At 44.3% G+C, this 25,640-nt stretch overlaps 1 protein-coding gene across 9 annotated transcripts in view; it reads right to left on the reverse strand.

Moving 5' to 3' along the window:
• Positions 1-25,640, reverse strand: part of EIF4G3 (eukaryotic translation initiation factor 4 gamma 3) — a 138,871-nt gene that overhangs the window by 51,479 nt on the left and 61,752 nt on the right. For 4 of the 9 annotated variants that reach the window (XM_030463915.1, XM_030463914.1, XM_030463916.1 and 1 more), the window contains 8 exons: positions 20,285-20,380; positions 18,795-18,908; positions 15,001-15,033; positions 9,377-9,556; positions 7,951-8,065; positions 4,695-4,795; positions 3,247-3,369; positions 238-346 (listed from right to left, as the gene is read on the reverse strand). In XM_030463915.1, the coding sequence (XP_030319775.1) occupies positions 238-346; positions 3,247-3,369; positions 4,695-4,795; positions 7,951-8,065; positions 9,377-9,556; positions 15,001-15,033; positions 18,795-18,908; positions 20,285-20,314 (805 nt within the window). In that variant the 5' untranslated portion in view covers positions 20,315-20,380. The remainder of the gene's footprint in view (positions 1-237; positions 347-3,246; positions 3,370-4,694; positions 4,796-7,950; positions 8,066-9,376; positions 9,557-15,000; positions 15,034-18,794; positions 18,909-20,284; positions 20,381-25,640) is intronic. The other 5 variants (XM_030463917.1, XM_030463908.1, XM_030463913.1 and 2 more) reach the window with 3 other exon arrangements.

Consider the following 25,640-nt stretch of genomic DNA (forward strand, 5'->3'; position numbering starts at 1 on the left):
AGGATGGATGAGCTTGAATCCCATTATTTTTAACCAGTTTCATGTGGACAAATTTCAATTCATTCCCTTAGCAACGCATTGTCAAATGTTCCACTGGAGGAAGAGAAGTCCCTCCCCTCCTATTTCTGCTGACTGCTTGTCTCCATGCCAAAAATATACAAACTAAAACAAGAAAGGAGAAGGGAAAAACCAAAAAAAGACTAAAAATAATCAGGGAGGAAATATCCATCAACAAACCTTGCTTCAGGTTGCTGGTCGCAGTGCCGGGGGTGCTGGCAGCGAGGTGGGTGCTCTCCACAGTCCCATAAACCACAGGGCTGTGCTCAGGGACCTGGCTGGGCAGCTGCTGGGATTTGAAGTACAAAAAAGGGTGATAATGAGTGTGTGAAGAGAAAAACCAGCAATGTGGAGTATGAGCAAGCAAGTGGGGAAGAGCAGAAGATAGGGTGGGATAGAAAAGGAAAAAGGCAGGGAGAAGAAAGAGAGGAGATAGACAGTGATTGAATAGATCCAAAACATACAAGGGAAAGGAGGAAAAGGCAGCAGGAAAAGGGGAAAAAGAGACAATTACTGTTAACAACAGCAAGAAAGAGACAGGGGAGCACAATTATTAACACACTTCATTCTCCAGATGCTTCTTCCAAAAGCAGCTGAAATGTTCCTCTGTGCAGCCTGCAAGAAGTCAGATAAACACCAAGAGACACTTGGACCTCTCCAGGATGTCAGTTTGCTTCCTGCACTTGACTCTGTTCTCAGCTGATGAGTTATTTCAAACACTTTTGATATTTTTATACATATTTCTAAATCTTTCTTCATCTCCTGTGTGTGAATAGTGCAGACATTCCATTCTATGCACACCCACTGGGTCTCACAGACTTCTATAATATCAGGGGATTGGGAATCACTTCAATTAAGACAATGCTTCAACCTGGAGATTGCACCTTCACATCCTGAGTGTTCAGCCAGATGAAACCTCACCAAATTCCTCTCCATGATGGGTTTAGTTCAAACGGGTGGTGGAGCAAGACAACAAGATGCTCCCCTGACAACTACCCCTGAACCCTGAGCAGGTATTTGCATAGGAAGCTCACCCAGATTGTCCAGAGCATTTATCAGCTGGGGAAAGAGCTCACAAAACCAGCCCAAGCATGGTTCAAGCTAAGTTGTGGCTGAATATTTCAAGTTTACTTATTTTAGACTGTTGAAAATTATAACATCCACCACTACTGGAATTCAGCCACTGAACACAGTTATTAAGGCATCATCTGGTTTCATCCAAGGTACCACACTTGCTCCAAAGGAATGAATCAGAGATGCTGCTGCAACAATAACTTTCAATTTCCTGGCTTAAGTGGGCTTAAATTTTCAGTTATATTACAGTGAACTTTTTCTGGTGAGCTTTGTTTTCAGAGCTCTTCTGTGATTAACAAAAGTGGTTCCAAGTATCTAATCAAAAAGAAGCCTGGATATTAAACAATGAAGGATTTGCATAGCTTAGAGTAGATGATTGGACATCACTGCTGTGCTCTGCATAGAAATTATAACTGATCAAAATTCATGCTTATTAACCTTCTCTTGAAAAAACATTGATTTCATCCTGTTCCACTTAATTGTAAGATCTTAAAATAGAGTTCAGACTGCAGAAATGATCTGGGATTAGCTGCACCATGTACAAACATCACCTGGGTTGTTTTCAGCTCTCCCTCATTGCTAGCAGGGAAAGTCACCCAGCACGAAGTTATGGGAAAAAGATCCCCTCCATTTTCCATCACTGGTATCTTCTCCTATGGGAAATGCTCAGAAAGGAGCTGATCCTAGACATAACCACCTTTTGGCTGCAAATCAGCAGACCTGGCAAAAAAATCAGCTTTTTCCAATTGAGCACTGCAGATCTTGTAACCACACTCAGGCTCTGTGCCTCACTGCTGCCTGCAGAGGATGGAGAGCAGGAAGAGAAAGGAGGTGACCAAAGCAAACAAATGGTGATGTCTTCATGTGACAAGAGGATCTGATTGAGTCGAGGGAATGGCCAAAAGCCACCATCCCTGTTGCTCTTGATGGAGGTCAGGCTCTTCCTTCATTTCTGGGATCCCAGATACATTTTTAGTGCCAGCAATGAGTGTCTCAAGGCAAGCTTCTGCTCTTGCCTCAGCAGAAAAACTCTCCAGATGCAGAAGAAAAGTAAGGTTTCAACTCAGAAAAAGTTCAACTTCACCTAAAAGCTGGGAAAAACTGGTGACTTTAAGCAGGGAAGAACTTGGAAGAGAAATTGCACCCTGGCCCCAAGCCCACCCATCTCCTGGAGAACCTTCACATCTTCTAATCAAGCATCCAAGCAATGGAAAAAAATCTCCAATGAAACACAAACACTTCCAAGGCTTGTGTGAAGCAAACCACAGAGTTTCTTCTCCAGTTGTTGAAAACCAGTTAAGTTTAGCAGCCTGTGGCTTAGCACCATCTCTCTCAGAAGACAGGGAGAACCAAGATGATGTCTCAAGCCAACAGCAGATTCACCAAGCCAGCAGCTGGGAAGAGGACAGCAGCTGCCACACACCTCCCCTCCATCTCTGATGGTACCAACACCACTAAAGCAGAAAGACATCAGTATGGGCATCAGAGCAAGCCAAAGATAGAACCAAGAATATGAATCATATGGACTTTCCTCAGGTGCAGAGGACACCAATGGAAGCATCACATTTCTCATAAATATATCAGCTCCTCTTTTAACACCAGAAACCTTTACCAGCTCCAGAAACTACTGTTGCTACAGAACCAGGGATCACAGAATGTCTGGGGTTGGAAGGGAGCTCTGGAGATCCCCTAGTCCAACCCCACTGCCCCAGCAGGATCCCCCAGGGCAGGGCACACAGAACACATCCAGGGGGGTTGGAAAGGCTCCAGAGAAGGAGACTCCACAACCTCTCTGGGCAGCCTGGGCCAGAACTCCAGGACCCTCACAGTCAAGAAGTCTCTCTTCATGTTGAGCTGGTACTTCCTAAGTCCTAGTTTAAACCCATTATTCCTTCATGAGGAACAATGAGGGATGAGGAGCTCAGTGTTGCAGCTCCACACTGTACAAGCTACAGGCTGCTAAAACCACCCCAAACTTGGAGAAAACCAAAAAATCCTTGAAGAACACAGACAATTCAGGACCATCCAGATGTCTGAGTTGCTTGGTGGAGCTCTAAACAAACAGCAAAGCAAAGCAGACATCACCAGGAGAAGGCTGCAGGGCCACTTCATTACCTGAGGTGGGGTAGGTGTGGAAGTGGGTCTCACAATGGGAGGTGTTGGGTTCCTGCTGCCCCCTCCAGACATTATTTCTTCTGTTATATCTTTGCCCCCCTGGTTTGGATCCCGGATTCGGATCTGTGGTATCAAACAAAGAAAAAAGTCAACCATGAGACCCTCTCTTTGGGGTTCATGGAGAGGACACCATTCCATGACAGGAGATGCTGTGGGTTGGGCTGGTGCTCTGCAGGAAGGATGGAATGTGGTTTGTTTTGATAACTTGAACTGCATGGTATGCCATCCCTTAATCTCAAACCCTCATTTAATCAAAACACTCATCAACCACCCCAGTCAGGTCTGAATCCTGTGATTCAGAACTTGGTCTCTACTTCTGGAAAAAGAAGTTTCCTGCAACTTCAAAAATTGAGCACACAGTTTAGCTACAGAGCTAAGTTTGCCAGTTAATGGGAAGGGAAAAAAAAAGGCCCATGTTACCCCTGATATGAAATTCAGTGACCTTGCCAACCCAGCTGCTGGCAAAGGGGCAAAGCAAGTCAGATATTTTTGTTTTTTCCCTTCCACACTGAGAAAAAGCATACCAACAAAACAGCAAGAACAAAAAAAAATACTGAGCACAGGAAAGGGAAACAGCAAGAACAACAAACTGAAGTCTTATCAAACTTCTCAGCATTTAGGAAACGAGTTTTTTGAGTCTCTTCACAGCCCCAAAATGGGAAGGAAAAATATTGTAGAAAATAAAGTAATGGAGATAACATTTATTGAATCCAACTGACACCTGAGCCAGTGTGTGTCACTGAACAGAGGGAACAGCCCAGCTGCCTGGGTTCATTTGGAACAGAGTATTTCAACTTCAATAGGCACAACTGCAAGCAATCCCAGAGCCAGAATCCCTGAGGGCAGGGGCATCCCTGGAAGCCACTGGGCCTTCCTTCCATCAGTCACATATAAAGCCCTTGACTGCAGAAGGGTTTTTTGTTATACCAACTTTCTCTTTTTCTACCTTTCCAAGGTTTAATACTGAACAATTGCTTTTTTGTCTATTTGAACCTGTTCCTAACAGCCTCCCCAAACTTATTTGAGTTTGTTCACTCCTGCCTGGCTCTTTGGTAAAGGTCTGAGCAGCAGGGCAGGCAGTTGAGGATCCCAGGATTGGGGAGATGTTGCTTTCATTTATGTTCCTTTACAAGGTCAGCAAAAATATCTTCCTTTTTGACTGGCTGAGAAATCACAACCTCAGAGCAGAAAGTCCCCACAGAAAATTGAAAATAAGACAAACATTGCAGCATTGTGCAAAATTTAATTATACTTAAGCATAAAAGGGAAGACTCAGCCTCCTGGTGAAGATAAAACAGTTTTAAGCTTAAGATCATTATTAATTTCCTTCAGCCTTAGAACCAGGATGGTTCTCAGGAGTGATGTATCAGTAACTGATGATCACTTACTGTTTTTTTCTCTCTTTTAGCTGGTGGAGGCTGCTGCTGCTGTGTAGGCACTATGATGGGTGCTGACTGATACACTGGCTGGCTTGGGTAGAAAGGTGTTCCTGGGAGAGAACAACCAGACAGAAAAGTGAAACATTTAGTTCATTTGTTAATGAAACCAAACCCAGAGCCAGACATAAAACTGGCCAACTACTCCTCCCTCCCAGCTTCTAACAGTTATGTGTTTTGTTCTTCCCCACTTCCACTCAAACAGAACCTGCTGCTGCTCCATCCACACAACCCATTATGTCCCTACTTCAGTTTTTTTATTTCCATGAATTAAAAAAAACCCAGCCATGTGGTTCCATTTCTGAGAGGCTGGAGAAATCACCAAGGCATGAAAAAAAAAAGTGGCTTATCCTTGGACTCCACTCTGACTGACAAACAGGTGGGTTTGTTGCTTGGGGTTTGGTTTTTGGTTGGTTTGGTTTTTTTTTTTGCTTTTGTAGAGAAATTCAGTCAAACCATCACAAAGAATTTGCAAGGCCAACTACAACCCATTTTGAAGCCCAGCCAGAAAATTTAATTACAAGCAATTTTCTTCCCATGCTGCAACAGAAAAAAAGCAGGACCATGGTTATTATTGCAAAATTACACCATGTTCTTGATTACATTTGCAACATTCAACAGAGTTTCATTATGGTTTTTCTTTATGGAAAGAAACTGCTTCAAAATGACTGAGTCCTTTCAAAATGTGCCAGACATAAATAAAGGTGGCCCAGCAGAGCTGTCTTCTGTCTCTGCCTGGGATGTCAGGTGAATTCATGAGAAGATGCTGGGGTTTTTGGTTTTGCCTTCTAAGCATGGGTGCTGGACAGCCTGCCTGCTTGCACTTGCATCTGGAGCAATCTGATTTATTCTTCAGCTGCACTAAGCTTTAAATGGAAATGAAAATGTCTATTTTGAGTCTGTAATCAAAAAGGGAGGTTTGGCAACTGGTGAAATCCAAGAAAGCAAAGGAAGGCAGCCCAGCAAAAGCTGACTTGCAGCTTCAAAGGACACATCCCTCAAACTGAGAATTGGGAAGCAAAAGCTTGGTGTGGGTTCCCTGTCTGGCTGCTCCCAACAGGAACCTTTCTGTGCTGAAGAACAAGCAGAGAGCATCCCCTGGCACTGCCACCAGGCTGCTAAAAGCTCAGCCTCCTGTAGTCACTCTCAGATGCTGCAATTCAGGTGGCCTAAATGACTCAATAAACTTGTCAGCTTGAGTTCCATGGCAGGCAGTGGGACTCTGTGCCTCAGGGCACAAAAGTCTCCATCAGCATCCCCAGGGCTTGCAAAGCAAGAGCCTTCCTGACTAACTCTGTAAAAGCAGTGATGAAGCCTCATAATTTAATGCCTAATGCTTTGGCCCAGCTGGGCAGGTGTACAACAGGAGGTCTGAGAGGACAGGAGCAAGGCTGGGAGGCCTGCAGTGGGTTAAATATCTTCATTTTTAGTTTCCTGGAAACCAGATTTCATGGGCTATAGCTGAGCCCTGCCAGAGAGCAAACTCCAGTGGAACTCCAGGAAGGACTCTTCCTTTATGAAAAGTACTTTTAATTAAAAAAAAAAAACAAATCCCAGAAAGCAAGAGTAGCTTCCTGAAAGGGATACAGCTTCTGTGGCAACAAACCAAGTATGTTTTACAGTGTGATGCTCTTTGCACCCTGTCTTTTGATCCTTTCCAGTTCAGCAGCACCCAAGTTTTACCCTCCCTCCTTTCCATCCATCATTTTAAGGTCTTTCCCAAGGTAGGAGGGAAACTCACTGATATAAAAAAAGAACAATAAATAACCAAACAGAGACAGTGAAAAGAAAAACCCTGTCCACCTTCACAGCTTTGGTTTCCTGCAGTATTTTCTCACATCACTTCTGCAGCCTGCCCAACTGAGATGATTTTCATGTCTAGCAGCCACGCTGGCTATAAAGTCCTCAGTCCTGCCCTCTGCCTGCTGCATTACCTATGCCTGTATCATAAAATCAGTTGTTTCCCAATGCCTGGCAAGAGACAGATCATTTTCAGTCCCTATATACAGAATGAGAAAACAGGAGGAAAAGGTGGATGAGCACAGGTGAACCCACAGTCCATCTCCCTCAGCTAAACCTGGAAAATACCTGGAAAATGCTCTGAGGGACCAAAGGTTCCAGCTTCACCCACTGATGCTCTGCAGATGCAACAACCTAAAAACAAGCTGGGACTGAAAGCTTACAACCCTCTGTGCAAGAAACCAGGTGCTCTCAGGAGTGGAAAGGCACCAGAAAGGAACTTTTCCAAATTATAGAAGTGAAGACAGATAAACACCATTAAGCAAGTAGAGAGTAAGAAAGCAAACCTGTAACTACAGGAAAAAAAGAGGAATAGTGGGTAATTTCCTCATTTAGTGGCTCAGGCTTAAAGAGCCATTGCAGTATTTCTTTTCTATTATTTCCAGGCTAAGCAAAGAGGAGCTAGCTGCTTTACAATTGCTCTCCCTCCTTTTATTCAGAAATTGCATGATCAGGTTTGAAGGCTTCATGGCAACCTTTCAAAGCAGTTTATTCAGCTTTATATACACCAAATAAATAAATAAGGGAAAAGGAGAAAAAAACCAAACAAAGAAACCCCAACAAACCAGTCCAGACCTTTAAAAATTGTAAGTTGGGAAATATCTGAGGCTTTTCTCCCCTTTAATAAGAATATTTGTGAAGAGCAAACATGCAAACCCAGGAGCTGCCCATTAGAAGGGCAAATTTCAGCCAGTGCATGGGTTACCAGTCCTCTGACTGGACCAACTTGACCTTTGCAGCTGAGACAAATGAATCAAACCACATGGCTTGGTCTTTTCCCTCACTAAACACCGAGCAAGAATCACAGGGATAAGAAAATTAACTGCTCTATTGCTGTGAACATATTCAGGGCACAGCTCAATGGAAGCCAGGGCTGCCAGATGTATTTACAATACCTTAATAAATAATATGATGGAGCAGGGAATAACAAATACCCACTATTCTTGTTCACAAGTGATCGGGGCAGCTCTGTGAGCTGAAGCCTTTCCTTAAGCACTCATCCAAACAATACTGTGTTATTGTGAATTTTTCAGGAGTGAATAATAGGGTTGTGACACAACCAAATTGAACAGCTATTTGAAGTTCAAACAAACGCTGATCCATTTCACTGTTATAAATCTTCAGCTTGACAATGGAAAAAACACACCCAGAAAATACTTGGTAAGATAACTTTGAGCAGAAAACTAACCATAGGCATTGGGGAATTCTCCAGGACCTGGGCCTGGATAAAAGGGTCCTGGTCCTGGTGGCTGCACAGGATACTGCTGCGGGGGCCCAACGTACACAGTGCCGCTGTGACGATACTGGGAGGGAAAAACACAACCATTAGTGTACAAGCTGTAAACTCCATGATTTACTTCATGCTGTTGCATTCAGAACCTGTAATTGAGACCCCCAAACCAATAGGGATCTGATTATCATAGAATATTCAGGGTTGGAAGGGAGCTCTGGAGATCCCCCAGTCCAACCCCCCTGCCCCAGCAGGATCCCCCAGGGCAGGGCACACAGAACACATCCAGGGGGGTTGGAAAGGCTCCAGAGAAGGAGACTCCACAACCTCTCTGGGCAGCCTGGGCCAGGGCTCCCTCAGCCTCACACTCCAGAAGTTTCTCCTCAGGTTGAGGTGGAACTTCCCATGTTCCAGCTCCAACCCATTATTCCTTGTCCTGGGCACCCCAGAACAGAGATTGTCCCCTTCCTCTTGCCCCCCACCCCTCAGCTATTGATGGACATTCAGCAGATCCCCTCTCAGCCTTCTCTCCTCAGATACTGAGCTGATTAATTACAGATTCAGAAATGTTGCTGTCAAAACGAACAACAACAACAAAAAAAGCAAGCTATGTCATCTATAGACAAGAGAGGGAGGACATGAGGGCTGGTAGGTAAGAGTCCCTCTCTTGATTTCAGCAACATTGTATTTTTATGAGGCCCATGGTTTTAGGGTAATTGTAGAACTATTGAGTCGAGGTAGATACATTTAGATGTATACATTCTCCAAGAGCTTGAAGTCTCCCACTGGTTTTGAGGGGGGGACCACAAAAACTAGACCAGTCATTTATTCTTCTGCCTCCATGCACAGAAGAATAAATAGAATCACTGATTCACAGAGTGTCAGCTTGGAAGAGACCCAAGGATCATCTGCTCCAACCCTTCTAATGTTATTCTTGATGTGAGATGTCTCAGCACCCATCGAGCTGAGACTTCAAATTTTCCAAAGTGAGGGAATCCACCCCTTCCCCTGGGAGACCATTCCAAGCTCTGACTCTCCTCATGGGGAAAACTTTTCCTCTTGTGTCCCATGGGAATCTCCCCAGGAGCACCTTGTGCCCATTGCCCCTTGGCTTCCCCATGGGATTCCTTGTCCATAGGGAGTCTCCATCTGCTCTGTAGCCCCCTTTAAGTACTGAACATGGTAATTAAGGTCTCCCCTGAGGTTTCTCTTCTCAAAGCTGAACAGATACAGAAATCCTTCAACCAGAGAAAGCTTGGAGTTGGTTAAATACACAACGACAGCTTCATTTCTTCATTTTTCCCCTCCCTCCCAGCTCTTGTGGAACTCCAGAGAGAACAAATGTTGCTTTGGAGTTTGGTGGGTGCCTGAGTGCTGCAGTTACCTGTGGGATACAGTACTGGGGGCCCTGAGGCATGGGGTAGGGCATTGGGAGGTGGTTAACCATCATGATGTGTTGGTTGGTTTGATAGACAGCGGTCGGCGTCTGCGCGCCGGGACGGATGGAGGGGCTGCTGTTCTGGATGGTGGCTCTTGGAGGCTGGATCTGAGGCCTCTGAAAAAACTAAGGCAGGGAAAGGAGAGAAAACAAAGACCTGGTCAACCTTTCTAGAAAATGATTTGAAAGATCATGACAATATTATAATGCTACTTCCAAAGGGTTGCCACGCATTCAGAAAACTGCAGGACAATTTGGGTGTTATCTGTAAAGAGCAAGATCACACCACAGGCTTCTATTTTACCAGGTAGAAAAAGGAGAAGCTTTTAAATCCAAGGATTATTAGTTTGTATCTACTGAATTATACAGCTCAACTTTCAGAACAAACAGTAGAAAAATGATTTTTGTTACGTAAATTTTTATTAAGATGGGTTGGCTGCCAAAAAAGCCACCTTTGTAAATATATAGAAATAAAAGATCAAGGCAATTGTTTCATACACCCCTAGACCAGCTAAAAAGCCAGATTTTTACAGAGCCCAGGGGCACCTCATGCCTATCCCCTTGTACAAACCAAACTGGGTGACTTCTCTTGTCCTTCATTTTCAGAAAGGTGGTAACCTCTTCCAGGGTGGCACCAAACTCTTCTACCATGTTTGCATGAAGTGATGCCCCACGCAGATGGACCAGGTCCAAGAACCCAAGCAACCCCACCAGTACACACTCTGTTCTCAACCCCTACGTGCTGGGAAAGGCATCAGTGTCCAGGGGATGGAGCATTCATGGCACTGGAAGACCTTGTTCTGGAGTCTTTGCAATCTTGGAAGTCAGTCAGTAAGATTGATGCATCAGACATTAACACATTCACTATCAGAGGAATGATACAGGTGATAGAGACACTTAATGCCATGCAGAACCAGGAGTTAAAATTACCTGTATAGGTCTGAATCCTCCCTTCAATAACGAAGCAAGAAAGCAGCAGGAAACAGAAAGAAAGCCAATGGAACAGCTTACAGATCAATAGGAAGGAATAGGAGATAACATGCACCCTAAACCACACACAATTCCATTCAGCTCGTGATGCTGCTTTGCCTGAGCTCTTAGAGAACCAGCAAGAGAAAGACACTGAGTTGGTACCAAGGTCTCTTCTCCCAAAATCTCAAAGCAAGGGTCAGAAACTCTTCTAGAAGAGTTTTATACCAAAGTATCAACGTTTAAAAACAAAACCAAAAAAACAACAAACCAACAGCAGCAGGAAATACAGTAGGACAAAAAGACTTTGTTTACTCCCCTAAAACATCAAATATTTTTCCTTCCAGGCCTCTTTCAGTGATACAGAGATAGCAAGATAAAACAGAAAACCTTCCTCAAGTCACGGATTTGGTCTCCACTTCTGCACCAAGGGTAAGAAATGCCACGTATTTAATGGTGAAGCAAAATAATAATAATTCAGTCATAACACATCACACCAAAGACTGCTGGCTGATGGAAGTGCAATGATGTCAATAATCTGTAACTACATCATGAGTGGTGAGGAGAAGAGAGTGGTAACCACTAAGGAATGATGGAACAAGCTGGGTTTATCTGCCTTGGTGTTGGGGGAGAATGAGGTAGGGTGGAAGGAAGTTATGATGCCTCCATACTTGATGTGACAATGAGGTTAAAATGGTCATTCTGGGGCTGCTGAAGACACCAGAATTGTTCCCAGAGTAAATGATTTCTCCAGGAAAGCCATAGATGACTCCCTGCTTCAGCAATCCAGATGCTATTAAGATCAGCACAATTCTTTGATGCCCAACCCTGTTCATCTGGATGAAGAATTGTCACCAATACACTGAGTGGGACCTGAACCAGAGGGCAAATGTTTGAGGAGAAAACTTTGGTTGTGAGAGTGCAGGCAGAAAACCAGAAAAGCAACATATTACTATGCCCCCAGATGAATAAAAACTGTCTAGATGTGAGGGAACTGCACAAGTGTTGCATGAACCAAGGGCATTATGCTGAGTTTACTGTGAGAGTAACCATAGTCTGCACATTTCAGTATCCAGAGACACCAAAACATGCAAAAGCCCTTTCTTATTTCACTGCAAATTGCTGAATAATGACTATTTCTAACCTGTTAGCAGATTACAGAAGTCTCCCAAGAGTGGGGTGTGGGAGGAGAACACATTAATGGCCACCACAATTCTGTATTTATAGAGAATGAAAAGTTCTATTATTTTACTGAAGGGTAAAATTGGGGTGGGGACCCTTTCTGAGTCAACCCTGGGATTTCAATCTGGTAGCTCCTTTCCAGGCTTGTGGGTGAAGACCCAGAAATTATTCCAGCAGCCATTTCTGATGGTTTTTTAACTTGAGATACTCCAAAAGCTACAAAACAGTTGGTCTGAAATCAGCTCAGGGAGTTAATTCCCAGCTTCTCCAGATCACAAGCCTTGTTAACAGCAGCATCCAGCCAAACCCAGGCCTGGGTTGTGTAAGCTGTACCCAAAAGAACAGGAGTAACCCCAAGCTAAAACTGGAACAAACTACACCAGCAACCCCAAACCAAATGACCCTGCCATACCCAGTAAACTCATCTCAAACACAATTAGAAGTCAGAAAGGGAATGATGACATGGCAGTTCCTACTTGTTCTTATTTCTGGTTTTAATTACACTGGCCTCTTCTGAGCATCCATTTTAAAATAACCCATATGCTCCTAAAGTCACTTCTCAAATGAAGGGTTATTCTACATTTCAGATTAGAAGAAAAATGCTTTTTGCAATTGTCCTTCAGGAGGACCAGAAGCAACAAAGTGGCTCAAAAGCCTGAGTCAGAAAGAAAAAGTAAGGATGGTCCATGCACAAAGTGGAAATCAGAGCAGAGAGCCCAGGTAGGGCAGTGGCTGAGTCTGAATTTCAGAAAAACCAGAAGTTGACAGGAGATTTCAAAACACTTTTTCTCCTACAAATGGAGACTTTGAGGTGATTTCTCAGGAGCTACTGGAATCAAGGATTACTGATACACATTTCCCTTTTAATCACTTGCACCTATTTTCATTTGATTTCAGCAGCTATTTACTTTGTGGAGCATCCAAACCTAATTCTAATTATTTCTCTGTTACAAACTTTGATGACACTTTCCAGAGCATCAGCTGGCAAGGAGCTACCAGGGCAGGCTGGAACCAAAATGCTTCTAAAGTTGCCAGCAACTACAGATGCTTTAATCATGCTTGAGTATTTTAGAGATCTAATAATTACAGAAAAGATCAGTAAAGAATAATCCATTATTTGACTGAAAAGGACACAGATTCAGTACCAGGCATATGCCTGGGACTGGCACAGAACTGCTGCAAACCTCATCTTGCAGCTGTTTTCTTAGAAGAGCACCTTATGTTGTTGCAACAAATATTAACAACTCTAGGGTTTATTTACTTATTTAGTACTTTTTAGGTTGCAGAATCTCAAAGCTTGCCACAATTTCACTATTCCAGCATGTTAGAGGCTCCTCATGTGAGAGTAATCATTTCTGTTGGTCTCACCAGTTCTCTAAGGCTGGAGCATGGGGTGGATTTGCCTCAAAAGCCACAGCCCTTCTGCATGGGTTGGTGGCAAAAATCCCTCTTTCCATCCCCTATCCACAGAGACTTTGGGATTAAAACAAACAAAACAGCTTCATCTGTAGCCCAGGTTTCTCTGTGCCTGTCCTGATCCAGCTGCTGACAGACAGAACTTGGAATAAAGCCTGAAGTGTTTCTTCTATCAGTGACAGCTTCTTGCTGATAATTGTGAGCAGACTTCAAATGTAATAGAGTCAAACATCTCAACTGCAACACGATCAAGTATGTAGTGAGAAAATCAAAAAAACTTGGAAATTACAAGTTTTAACCTGTAGGTAGGGTCAGAACTGGGCCTAAAAGGAAGTTTTCAAACTGACAGATTGGTGTTAGAGTCCTACCAGCAGGTAAAGCCAGTTGGTACCAAATTTGTTTCCTCTAAGGCTCTGACACCTCAAGACTCATCCAAAATCTGCTCACAGTCAGCTCAGTAATTTCTATGAAAACATTAAATGGCTCCCACTGACTACAGGATCGGCCTTAGTAAAGGCCTGTGGAAAAACTAACAAGTTTCTGAACACTGATGCATTTCCAGTATCACCTCCTGTAAACACAGACCTGAAGTTAAGGTCAAGAACAAAAGTATCTGAACAAGACACAGATTCCCTTGTTTCCCATGCACCCTCCAAACATTCCTCCACCACTGCCTGTCAGTGCAATCCCTTCCATGCACAAAAATAATTCCTTTCTCTCTCTCACATAACATTTGCCTGCAAACAAATTCAAAGCCTCATTCTACTTTTTAAGCCTTTTTTTTTTTTTCTTTTTTGCCTGCTCTGGAAGGATGCTTGTGTCTCCCTGCTGCTCTCTGAGGTGGAAGAATTAAGATTATCAGATATTCTGGGTGTCTGTGTCCCTTTTTTTAACCTGTTCTGAGACTTCCCAAAGGAGCTCACCTCCACAGTGTTAAACTGTTCAGTCTAACAGGAGAAAAGGGAGAACAAGATAATTCTCCTGGAACAAACCTTCCATGGCTTCAGTCCCTGTTTCAGCATCAATGGAATTAATGGGATTTTTTTGTTTGTTTACCTGATAGCTTGGTGGAACAAACTGGTTCCTCCCTGTCCAAGATAAGGAAGAGTGATACAGAAACAGAAGAACCTGGGAGAACTTTCCAGCCCTTGCCATGCCTTTCCACCTCTTCTCCACCCATCAGTGCCACCTCTGTTTCCACAAGAGCTACACCAAGCAGAAAAATCAGTGCCCAGGGAAAAAGGGTGTTGGCAAAGATGAATCCATGAGTTGACAGAAAAGACAACTTCAGGCACCCTGAGTAAGACAGAAGGGACCTGTGCATCTGTCTTAATGCTGAAGAAGTCCTCTGAGCATTTCTTCCACCCTAGTTAGTGCTGTCCATGAGTTTCATGAGCCCAAGCCCTTCCTCCTTTTCATGCTTGTTAATGAAGAGGTTCCTTACAAAGTGCAACTCAGGCAACAGGACTACTACAAAGATTCCTAAATGCTTTGGCTTTTGTAGGATGAGTAAAACCAGCATCAAGCAATGTAATGGTAAGAGATAACCAGGCATATCACACAAGGGAAGTATGGACTGGAAAGTCTTTTGCCTTGCTCTGAGTTTGGAAGGCTGGATTTTCTCAGGGATGCAAACTCCTTGTTCTCCTCCACATCTTCAGCTCAGGCAACTTAATCCAACTCATTTGTGAGATAGTCAGGAAAGTTTCCAGTGACTTGAGAAGGCAAGCAAACCTCCTGAATCCCTGGCAACGAGCTCTGCAGGATCTCCTGCATTCCAGAAAGGGCATTCAGGGGGGTGGATGATGGGTGCAGTGACACTGAGTAAGAATGAGAAGCGTTACTCTGCGTTGCAGGCAGCTTGTTAGCAGGGTTATGCAGGTGCTAGTAGCTACTAACAGGGTTGGCTTCCAAGTTCTGAGTTAGTGGGTGAACCACCTCCACCCCCCCACCTCCCCCAGGCAATTAGTTGGGGATGATAATGAAGGGGCAGGGTACTGTACCTGGTGATGGGCAGGTCGAGGCCCCGCTGCAAACTGGGGAAAGGCGGGAGAAACAAACACAAAAGGAAAGGCACAAAGAGTCAGAAACACCACAACGAAACCAAAATGTCACACTCTATGCAAAATAAACCCACAAGAAAAATAAAAATAAATAAAAAAAAAATGAAAAAATCAACAACCACAAAAGCTTCGCTGCAGGACAGGGACAGACAGGGACTGAGATGTGAGGAGTGGGGGGAATGGGTGCTGCTGGAGAGCTGGGGAGAAACAGCCAAAGCTGCTTGTTATTGGGAAGGCACTCAGTGTATGAATGCAGGCATTCTTTATCCTGCCTGGGGAGAAAAAAAACCAACAAACAAACCAAAATAAAACAACAACAAAAAAAACAACCAACCAACCAACCAAAAAAACCCAAACAAACAAAAAAGCCAACCAACCAACCAAAAAAAAAATCAACAAAAAAGCCCCAACTTAAACCAAGCAGCAGTGAAGATTTTCAACTGTTTAAGGTGGAGATAAATGGTTGAAGCAGCTGGAGTCAGAGCCGTCCCAAATATTTGGTGGGAGCAGAGGTTGGAGCTAGTGTCCTGCTGGAGAGGAAACTCCCTGCAAGGCAAACACCAGCAACTCTTTGCACGTACACCCAGTGCAGTTTTGTTTTCAGCTTTTTCTTTCAGCCCCCCCCCCACTCCCCTGGCCCCATCACCCTCCTGAATGTCAGATTTGTCACCCCCATCTGAAAGCCAAGGAGCTGGGGGATGTCTCCATGTCCCCAGGTTGCTGGAGGCAGCAGCAGCAGAGCTTGGCTGGAGCACAGGAGGTTCCAGTTCTCAGTCCCCAGCTCAGGTTACTAAATCACTTCCCAACCCCTCAGGTTACCCAGGGAGGAAAGTAATCAGAATTCAACACCCTCAGTAAACATTAAAAGCATTTTCCCCAGTAAGTAACTGATTGTTAAAATTGAAATAAAAATGAATGCAAGAAATGGAAAATCGAAATAAAGATGACAAGGTTTCCTCTTCCACAAGCCCAGTGAGGTATTTAAACCCTTAATTCTCAGTGTAATCAGCAGAGCTCCACGATGAGAGCAGAGAAATCTATTGATAATAGCTCCAATAATTAAACAGAGCAAATGAAACTGGAGCATGGTGACTTTTTACCCACCGTGTGCCTCTACCTGTTTCTGGTTGTGATGGCTTTGGCACTTAGGAACATGGCAAAGCACATGGTACAGCCCCCTCTGCTCAGTCATACTACAGGGACTCAAGTAGGGTTTATTTTCTGCCTCAGAAGAGTGATTAAAACTGGCTACTAATTATTGATTTTCTTAATCAGACCTTTTTTTCAGTAAGAAAAAGTGAACTGAGGTTCTCTTACAGCCCTACCTCCAGCTGTTTCAATGCCATCAAACATGAGAAGGAAATCATAAACAGTCACTGGTCCAGTTAATTTTCTCCCTATAAACAACTTAATCCAAGAAGCAGTTTACTAATAGCAGTGTTTATAAATCCCTTCTACCTTCATCTCATCGTGACATTTGAATGGAAAGGCATAAAAAAAACCCCTTCAGAAACAAGGAAATACACACACAGACTATTTCCTAGTAGATGAGTTTATAAAGAATGACCTGAGCTGGTTCAGCAAATAGCTTTCCCACCCTTGAGAATTTTCCCTAAGAAAAAAATAAAACTAAAAGAAAGGATGATGATATTGTAAGCCTAATGAGCTAAAATTTGGATTTTCATATCAGTGGCAGGACAGAAGCACTTGGAAGTTCAGCCTCCTCCCAAGGCTCAGGGTGTGAAGAGATAGAGGCTCTGCTGATGGTTCCTACAGTGATGAGAAATGGGCACTGGGACAAGTCTCAAGAGGTGAATCAATCCTTATTTTCCTAAAGGAAGAACTCCTCAAAAAAAAAAAAAAAACAAAACCAACACAAAACAACAGTTCAAATGTGCTGGAGAAAAGGGAATCAAGCTGGAAGGGCTGCCATGAGCCTTTCAGGTGGGGCTACACACTCCATGTTTCAGACCAATGAAAAAAAGTAAATAAAAGAGAATGCTGGGGTGCAAAAAATGGGCACTGTGCAATTTCAGGGCTGAAGGACCTCTCTTAGCACTGGTCCACAGGAAGATTCATTCTTGCTGTGTTCAAAACAAGAGCTGGAAGCTTACACCTTCAGTATATTCCCTGGGAAAAGGTAGTATGTGCTACAAAAAAAAAATAAAACAAACCCTCAGAGTTAGTGATCAATTCCCTCATCTATTTGGCACTGGTCACCACTGGCTAGGAATTTTATTTTTTTTTTAATTTTTAATATCATTCAGATTGATTTATTCCTATTAGTAGCTGTAAGCAACAGAACAAACTGTAGTCACTGCTGGCTCAGATTAAGATAGATATTGAGGTTTGTTTCTCTCCTGTTTGATGAAGGGAGTAGATAGAAAGCAAAATTTCTTGATGAAACCTGGGTCCAACATCTCTGCCACCCACACTCCCCCTGGTCCTGCTGGCTGCTCTGGGGACAGCAGGGCACAGTTCTGCTGTTGTTGAGCTGGCACTCCTCAAACCTCTCTGAAAATGACCACTGCTGGGTTGCTCAAACACCTTCTCTGATCATGGTTTGTTTGGGGGGTTTTTTTGGCAAATGTCCTAGAATTGGACAATTTGTCTTGAAATCAGCTGGTGCTCAGGGCAGGGATGGGCAAGAGCTAACTGATAATTTTCAGCAGTGCTGAATGACTCTGGTTTTGGTTTCTTTCCCCCACTGCTGCACTTTGAAATTCTCACTATTGGAGTGATGCTTTTGGGGAGAAAACATGAATCCAGCTGGATTGCAAAGGCAGCTTTCCTGGAAGGAACAGGAAAGCCTGAGCTGCCAACCACCCTCGGAAGCAGAAAAAGGATGGAGGAGGCTCCAGCTGCCCGAGGAAGTGGGATTAGGAAAAATCCTAATGGTTAGTGCCCCAGCCTACCTACCCACCCCAGCCACACTGGTCAGGGCTGTGTAAGGCAGCCTGAGGATGGCAAAGGCATCCTGCAGCCTTCCTCCTCCCCTCCTCACCCTCCCCTCACCACCAAAAAGATGGTTAAAAAAAAATCAACTTAAAAAAAAAAGTAAAAATAAAAAATAAAAAACAAAGCCCAGAACAAAATGCAAGAGTAGGTCAGGACCAGGCTAGCCTTGCATTTGCTTTGGGGTGGGAGGTGGGATGAGATGTTATGGGTGCAGCTTTTAGTCATGGGGTGGAAATGGTCACTAGCACAGCAGATGGCACAAACTGCACACAAGAGAATTTAAAAAAAAAAAACCCCAAAGACAAACAAACTAACAAAAAAAAACCAACAAAAAAAAATCAAACCAACAGAAAAATGGCTGACAACTGAAGACAAATTCTGCCTCAAGATCTCCCTCAATAATGGGGCCAAAACCCTATAATTTGACATATTTTTCAGCCAGATTTCCTGAAGGTGTTACGTGTTGAGTGGCAAGCCCAACATTGCCCTGGTCTCTGTCCTACACCAGGTGGGACCCTCATGACTGCAATTCAGCTTTGGCTTCACCTGGCAGAAACTGCCACAGCAGCTCATGCTTGTAGCAAAGAAGCAAACCCAGTGCATTTCTGTAAGATCAGCCAACAACAACAACAACAAAAAAGATGTGGTATAAAAAAAATAATAATAAAGAAAAAAAACAACTAATAATAATAAAGAAAGAAAGGAAGGAAGAAATCAAAACAGTGCCATGGGCACAATTGCCTGCAAGAAGGAGTACAGTTTGTTATATTGCTTACAATGCAGTATTTTATCCAGCCTCTTCCAGCCAGGGACCTGTAAACCGGACTCTGTTCCAAAACCTTCCTCCTCTTCCAGTTGTCTGTGCAATGTATTGGCACTGTTCTGCTGGGCTGTCAAAAAAACTGGTTTAGAGATGCAGCTCTTCAGTCAGGTTTTTGCTCCAGTTCTAACCATATCAACTTATTTGAGCTTTTCAACACTGAAAGGGAAAGGTGGTTATACTTACTAAGAAAAGAAGGGTTTGGTTTTTAACCAGCAGTATCCTGTCTTACTGACCAGAAGGGAGGTCTGAGGAGATGGGAAGGGATCTGGTTGAAAATTTCCAGCTGTCCATATGACAGAAACTTCATCCAAACTGGTATTAATTGTTTCATCAACTCAAAAGCCTCTGAACTAACCCTCCTACAAAGCCCCTGGAGGAGGAACTTCCAGAAGTGGGGTAAGTGCTTTGGTGTGGCTGCATGTGGGGGAAAGCTTGTACATATATATATATATATATAGACACACACCTGTCATATGGACAAACAGAAGGCATCTGTCTGGAAGGCTTTCAGCAGCGTTCATCTCACTCTAAAGAGTGCTGGGAAAGGTGTAGTTGTTTTATAGGTGACTTGGAAGCATTAGGATGCAGATGGGAATTCACAAGAGGTGCAGAGACTGCAGGTCCCTTGGCTAACTGAGGCTTGAGACATGGTGACACCAAGCTATTGTGACCTCCAGAAGATAGGTCAAGCACCTGATGCCCCGGGAGGGCCTCCTAGCATCGTGTGGACCTGGTGCTATGAGCTGAGATTCCCCCAAAAGAGCCTGGTTTGGGGAACAGAAGTCCTCCAGTGGCAGAGTGGTATCACAATACAGACAGAAAAACCAAACCAACAAACAAAAAAACAAGACTGTGGAGAACAATCAAACCTAAAGTTGGATGAAAAAGGGGCTTTCAACAAAAACATCTGGGTACACAGAAGCTCTGTGTTAAGCAGGTGAGCACCTAGAGGCTGGAAATGGTTAGAGCTGATCCAGTGGCACTGATTGAGAAGTAATGCCCAGAGGCCACTGGAGACTGAGTGCTGCTGCAGAGAATCACTTTACTGATCTTTGGTCTATCACTTTACCAAGTACTTCCTTTAAAGACAAAAAAGATTTAAAAAAAAAGAAAAAAAGAAAAAAAAAGAAAAGAGGAAGATCCCAGTAATGAATTTGAACTCTAAAGTGAAGCAAACCTGGAAGCAACTACACTAAAAATAAATGGTGTTATTTGAACATAAATGAGAATCCCTCTCCATCACTTCTTTTCTGATCAAGACACTTGAAAAGGAAAATTCTCCTACCAGGACAGCATCTGAAAAATTCAGTAAAGATTTACCATTGGAAACGTGCTTCCAGTTCAGTAAAACACACTTTTGGCCAAGTGCTATGGACACAGACACAGAGAAACACAAAAATGAGGAGGAGAGACCATCAGCTAAAGCAAACGTGGGCTCCTTACCGGCGAGCGGGTCTGAGGTTGGGTGTTCATTGTTTGAGGGGCTTGAGGGTACACCAAGGTTGTTGGAGCTGCATTCTGTCCTGAGGGGTAAGGAGCCTGCCAGGGAAGAAGAAGAAGAAAAAGAAATAAATGTGTGGATCAAGTGATGACAGGAACTGAACATGTTAGCAGGAGAACTGGTGATAAACACTGAGATAAAGCCAAAACAGGTGATGGAGAAAGTTCTCTCAGTCAAGAACCCAACCAATTTATCAAGGCAACCTTAAGCTCTCAAGTTCCTCAGCAGAAAACAGCAAAGAGGCAACACCTCAACACCAAAACCCTGTGCTGTCTGAGCCACCCCCCACAGGCTTCCAAAAGCCTCCCCTGAACCTGTTTCCAAGGAAAGCTGGACCCGTAGGTATTGCCAAGAAATCCTCCAGAATAAGACAAACAGCACAAAAGCAGCTCCAGTGTGTTTAACACAAACCACAGCTGCTTGCAATGCAATGAAATGGCCACAAACTGTTACAGCTGTAATGCAGACCATGGGCTGTGTCAATTTTTCATAGTTTTACTGATTTCTAACAATTTATACCCCCAGCTGCTCTCTCCCATGCTATTTCCTACAATAACAATAAACTGGAGCTATAAAGTTATGCAGATGGTGCCTTTAGCAAGAAATTCAGAACAAACTTCTCAGAGCACGTTCTTTTTTTTTTTTTTTTTTTTTGTACAAAACTATTATAAATTATCCTTTTTCACAGATTTTTGGGGGGACAAAGAGATGATAAAATGTATGTCTCCAAGTATATCACTGTACCTTTGCTGTGGTTTAGGACACCAAAGCACACTTGGTAAAATATTCAGCTGAAGAATGTTGTTCTGTAGGAATTTATATCAAGACTGCAGCAAAGATTCTGGTTCAAGAGCAATTAAATGCTTAAATCAGCCCCTGCTATGGAAGCAGCAACTTCTGGCTGGTAAGCAGGGCAGGTTTGCCACTGCCCTTCCTCTCCAGGAGCTGCATTGGATTTAATCCTCTCCAGCAAGCTCTTCCCTCCTCTCTTATCAATGACAAACCCTCCAGTTCACATTAACAACTAATTTGCAAGAAGTCTTCTAATTTTTTTTGAGATATCTGATGCAGCATCAAATATTTTCCCTTTTTTATTTGACAAGTGTGATTCTGCTTGAGCTGCTGGTGTCAATGCTGAGTAATAAACAGCACGTTCCATAGCTGGCAGCAGCAACGACACCCAGCAATGAGCCAGCCCCTGGAGTCATTAACCACTAACAAGACACAGGGAAACTCTGGGATCTTTTTTTCCACAAGCCACAGAAGTTGTCCTGCATTTCTAATAGCTCACTGCTGACTTTCTGCATCTGTGATCTCTGCCCAACAGGAGATCAAGGTTTCTGCTCTTAGAGGACCAGCAGGTTTTTGTGGCATCCACCTGATGCTGATCTTCAGGGAATCTCAGAATTGTTATGGTTGGAAAAGACCTCTAAGAACATCCAAATGTCAACATCCCTCCTCTTGACATCCCTCCCCAGACAGCAGCAGATGCAGGGGCCATAACTGTGACCAAAAATACTCAGAACACACACAGGTACGTGGAGCAGTTGGCCAACAAATCCCTCTGCCTCCAACTCTGCCTCTCAGAAGAGACCTTAGAGCACCTTCCAGTGCCTGAAGGGGCTCCAGGAAAGCTGGGGAGGGACTTGGGACAAGGGCCTGGAGGGATGGGATGAGGGGGAATGGCTTGGAACTGGGAGAGAGAGGGGAGATTGAGGTTGGAGATGGGGAAGAAATTGTTTGGGGTGAGGGTGCTGAGCCCCTGGCCCAGGTTTCCCAGAGAAGCTGTGGCTGCCCCATCCCTGGCAGTGCTGAAGGTTGGATGGGGCTTGGAGCACCCTGGGCTGGTGGGAGGTGTCCCTGACCATGGCAGGGGTGGTACTGGGGGGGGCTTTAAGGTCCCTCCAACCCAAACCAGTCTGGGATTCTGTGCCTATTCAATGATTTCACCCACAACTGTTTCAATTCATAGAATCATAGAGTGGGCTGGGTTGGAAGGGAGCTCAGAGCTCATCAAGTCCAACCCTTGCTCCACTCCCCCCGTGGTTCCCAGCCCATGGCACTCAGTGCCACATCCAGGCTCTTTGGAAATCTCTCCAGACACGGAGAATCCACTACTTCCCTGGGCAGCCCATTCCAATGCCTGATCACCCTCTCCAGAAAGAAATTCTTTCTCATCTCCAACCTAAACCTCCCCTGGCACAACTTGAGACCCTGCCCTCTTGTCTTGCTGAGAGTTGCCTGGGAAAAGAGCCCAACCCCCCCCTGGCTCCAACCTCCTTTCAGGGAGTTGCAGAGAGTGATGAGGTCTCCCCTGAGCCTCCTCTTCTCCAGCCTCAACACCCCCAGCTCCCTCAGCCCTTCCTCACAGCAATTCTGCTGGATCCCTTCACAGCCTCCTTGCTCTTCTCTGGACCTGCTCCAGCACCTCAAGCTCCTTCCTGAGGGGCTGAGGGGCCCAGAACTGGACACAGGACTCAAGCTGTGGCCTCACCAGGGCTGAGCACAGGGGCAATTGCTGCTCCTGCATCATCTCAGCCCAAAAGAGGAAAATATCTGCTATCCTCTTTCATCTTCAAGCTCAGGAAATGTGTTTTCTTCAGGCTTAACTTGCGTTTGAACAAAGCCAGATATCACTTCCATGCTACCCCCAAGGTCCTTATCCACAGCCCAAGTTTTCTGTGTATCACCCAAGCAAAAGGACATTTGAAAGCAAAGTGCAGTTATCACTTAGTCCAGAAAACCCATCAGTTTCAGCAGAGAGGCTGTAAAGAAGGCATTTTGAAATGCCAAAGCCAGCCACCTCCCTGAGAACAGATGTCATTTCTGACACTTGTAGGGCTGAGAGGCAAATGCAAGACAACACAATCTAGTGTTAAATTTGCTTTAGCATTTAAACCTCATCAGAATAAGTACAGCATTAAGTTATAAATAAGGAAAAAAAGCACATGAGGGCTGAAACAGCAACCACTGAAGGGTTTCTGCTATTAAGTTGTCAACAAACCAAGGTAACTGTGGACAGTTTCTAACTGCTCCAGGCCCCAGAATCACAACTGCAGCCTTGAGGAAGGGATGCAATATAAATCCCACTGAGCACAACAAGTATCACCTAAAGCAGCATGTTTCACAACTATTACACAGCAACAAATACTTCAAACCAGATGGAGGTGTGCCTTAACTGGTAGTTGTGATCAAAGCATAATGGGGAAGAGGGGAAAAAAGGGGAAAAAAGTGCTTTATAAATTTCTGCAGGCACTAAATTCACATGTAAGTACATCATAGCCTAAAGAAACTATCAAAACACCAGGCAGAATAAATTGCAGCACTCCACTGGTTTTCAGACCAGTCAGCTGATTAAAAGTGATGTATCTATTCATCTGTCAAAAGGACTTCTTTCTGTGCTGAGCATCTAAATAGGTACACAAAGTAATGCAATCACATGCAGTCACACTGGAAATCTGTGGCTTTTATACACCAGGGCTGAAACACTGAGGATGAGGTGAGCAAATGAAGAAATAAGTAAAGAAATGCCCCACAAATCCCCCTGAATAAACCACCATGGAGAGGAAGGCAGGGAAATAAATATTGTTCTGTACAAAAATTCTGGGTCAGAAGCATCCAAAGGCTGGCACTGGAATCCCTGAAGTTGAGATAATTGCAGCACCCCGAGTTGGAACAGAACAGATGGCTGCTGAGCTGCTCCCCTTTGGAGGCAGAACAATTTGCTGCCCTTAAAGCTTTCATCCTTGTGATTTTACATTTCAGATAGGGCTGGGCATGGGGGAAGGGGATAACAGTTGTGTGTTGATGTATTCTTGCTGGGGAAAACCCTTTTTCTGTGCAGTTACCACCTGGGGCTGCTGACTGCACTAAGAACACACACACATAAAATGAGGAAATTAAAAGAAAAAAAAAAAATCACCGCTACCACCAAAACAAATGAAAAAAGTTATTCTTAGATCAGTTCCCAAGCTGGTTAATAAACACTGAGCCTGCTGCGTAACATGACTCCATGGTACTGACTGTCCCGGGAATGAACAGGCAGAGAAGAGCAAAGCAAAGCAAAGCAGATCAGAGCAAGAGCAGAGCAGAGAAAAGCAGAGCAGAGTGAAGAGAAGAGAAAAGCAGAGCAGAGTGAAGAGAAGAGAGAAGGAAAAGGGGAGAGGGAGAGGGGAGGGGAGAGGGGAGAGGGGAGAGGGGGGGGGGGGGGGGAGGGAGAGGGAGAGGAGAGGAAGAGAAGAGAAGAGAAGAGAAGAGAAGAGAAGAGAAGAGAAGAGAAGAGAAGAGAAGAGAAGAGAAGAGAAGAGAAGAGAAGAGAAAGAGAAGAGAAAGAGAAGAGAAGAGAAAGAGAAGAGAAAGAGAAGAGAAAGAGAAGAGAAAGAGAAGAGAAAGAGAAGAGAAAGAGAAGAGAAAGAGAAGAGAAAGAGAAGAGAAAGAGAAGAGGAAGAGAAGAGGAAGAGAAGAGGAAGAGAAGAGGAAGAGAAGAGAAGAGAAGAGGAAGAGAAGAGGAAGAGAAGAGAAGAGAAGAGGAAGAGAAGAGGAAGAGAAGAGGAAGAGAAGAGGAAGAGAAGAGGAAGAGAAGAGGAAGAGAAGAGGAAGAGAAGAGGAAGAGAAGAGGAAGAGAAGAGAAGAGAAGAGAAGAGAAGAGAAGAGAAGAGAAGAGAAGAGAAGAGAAGAGAAGAGAAGAGAAGAGGCAGAGAAAAGCAGAGCAGAAAAGAGCAGAGCAGAGCCCGTGGGTTCAGAAGAGCTGATTCAGTCCATCACCCATTTTGCTGCCTCCCGCAGTCCGTGGGGGGGGCAATGTTTTTTTTTTTCTGGAACAAAACTCAAACAAATCCCCAGGCAGAAAGGTGCCACTTGCTGAGCTTTCTGCCCTGGGCAGTGTGGGTTTGGTGTGGGAAGGGGTTAAGCCCTCCTGCAGTTTCTTGAATCCTCTCTGGACTTAAGGGAGAGGTTTGGCTGGGTCTGTATTTACCGAAGAGGAGGAGAAATGGTCTGGTAGTTCCAACACATGACAGTGACTCAGACATTGCTGCTCTATTACCATCGTTATCGCCGTGACCTTGGGCAAGAGAAAACCTTTGGATTCCCAGTTACTTCCCAGTGCCACCAAGCCAGTGCCTGGGCTCCCGTCCGGGGTGAACTGAAACTCCACAGAATGCCAGCAAAAAGCTCTCATCTCTCTAGCAGGAACTTTGTAAGCAGAACATTTTATAACAATACCAAGTGTACTGGTGCCACTGGCAGCCCTGGGTTGTCTTGGAGCAATCCCAAGGGTCCTGGTGGCAGCCCAGAAAG

Source organism: Calypte anna, chromosome 21, assembly GCF_003957555.1.
Source record: "Calypte anna isolate BGI_N300 chromosome 21, bCalAnn1_v1.p, whole genome shotgun sequence".
Taxonomy (NCBI): domain Eukaryota; kingdom Metazoa; phylum Chordata; class Aves; order Apodiformes; family Trochilidae; genus Calypte; species Calypte anna.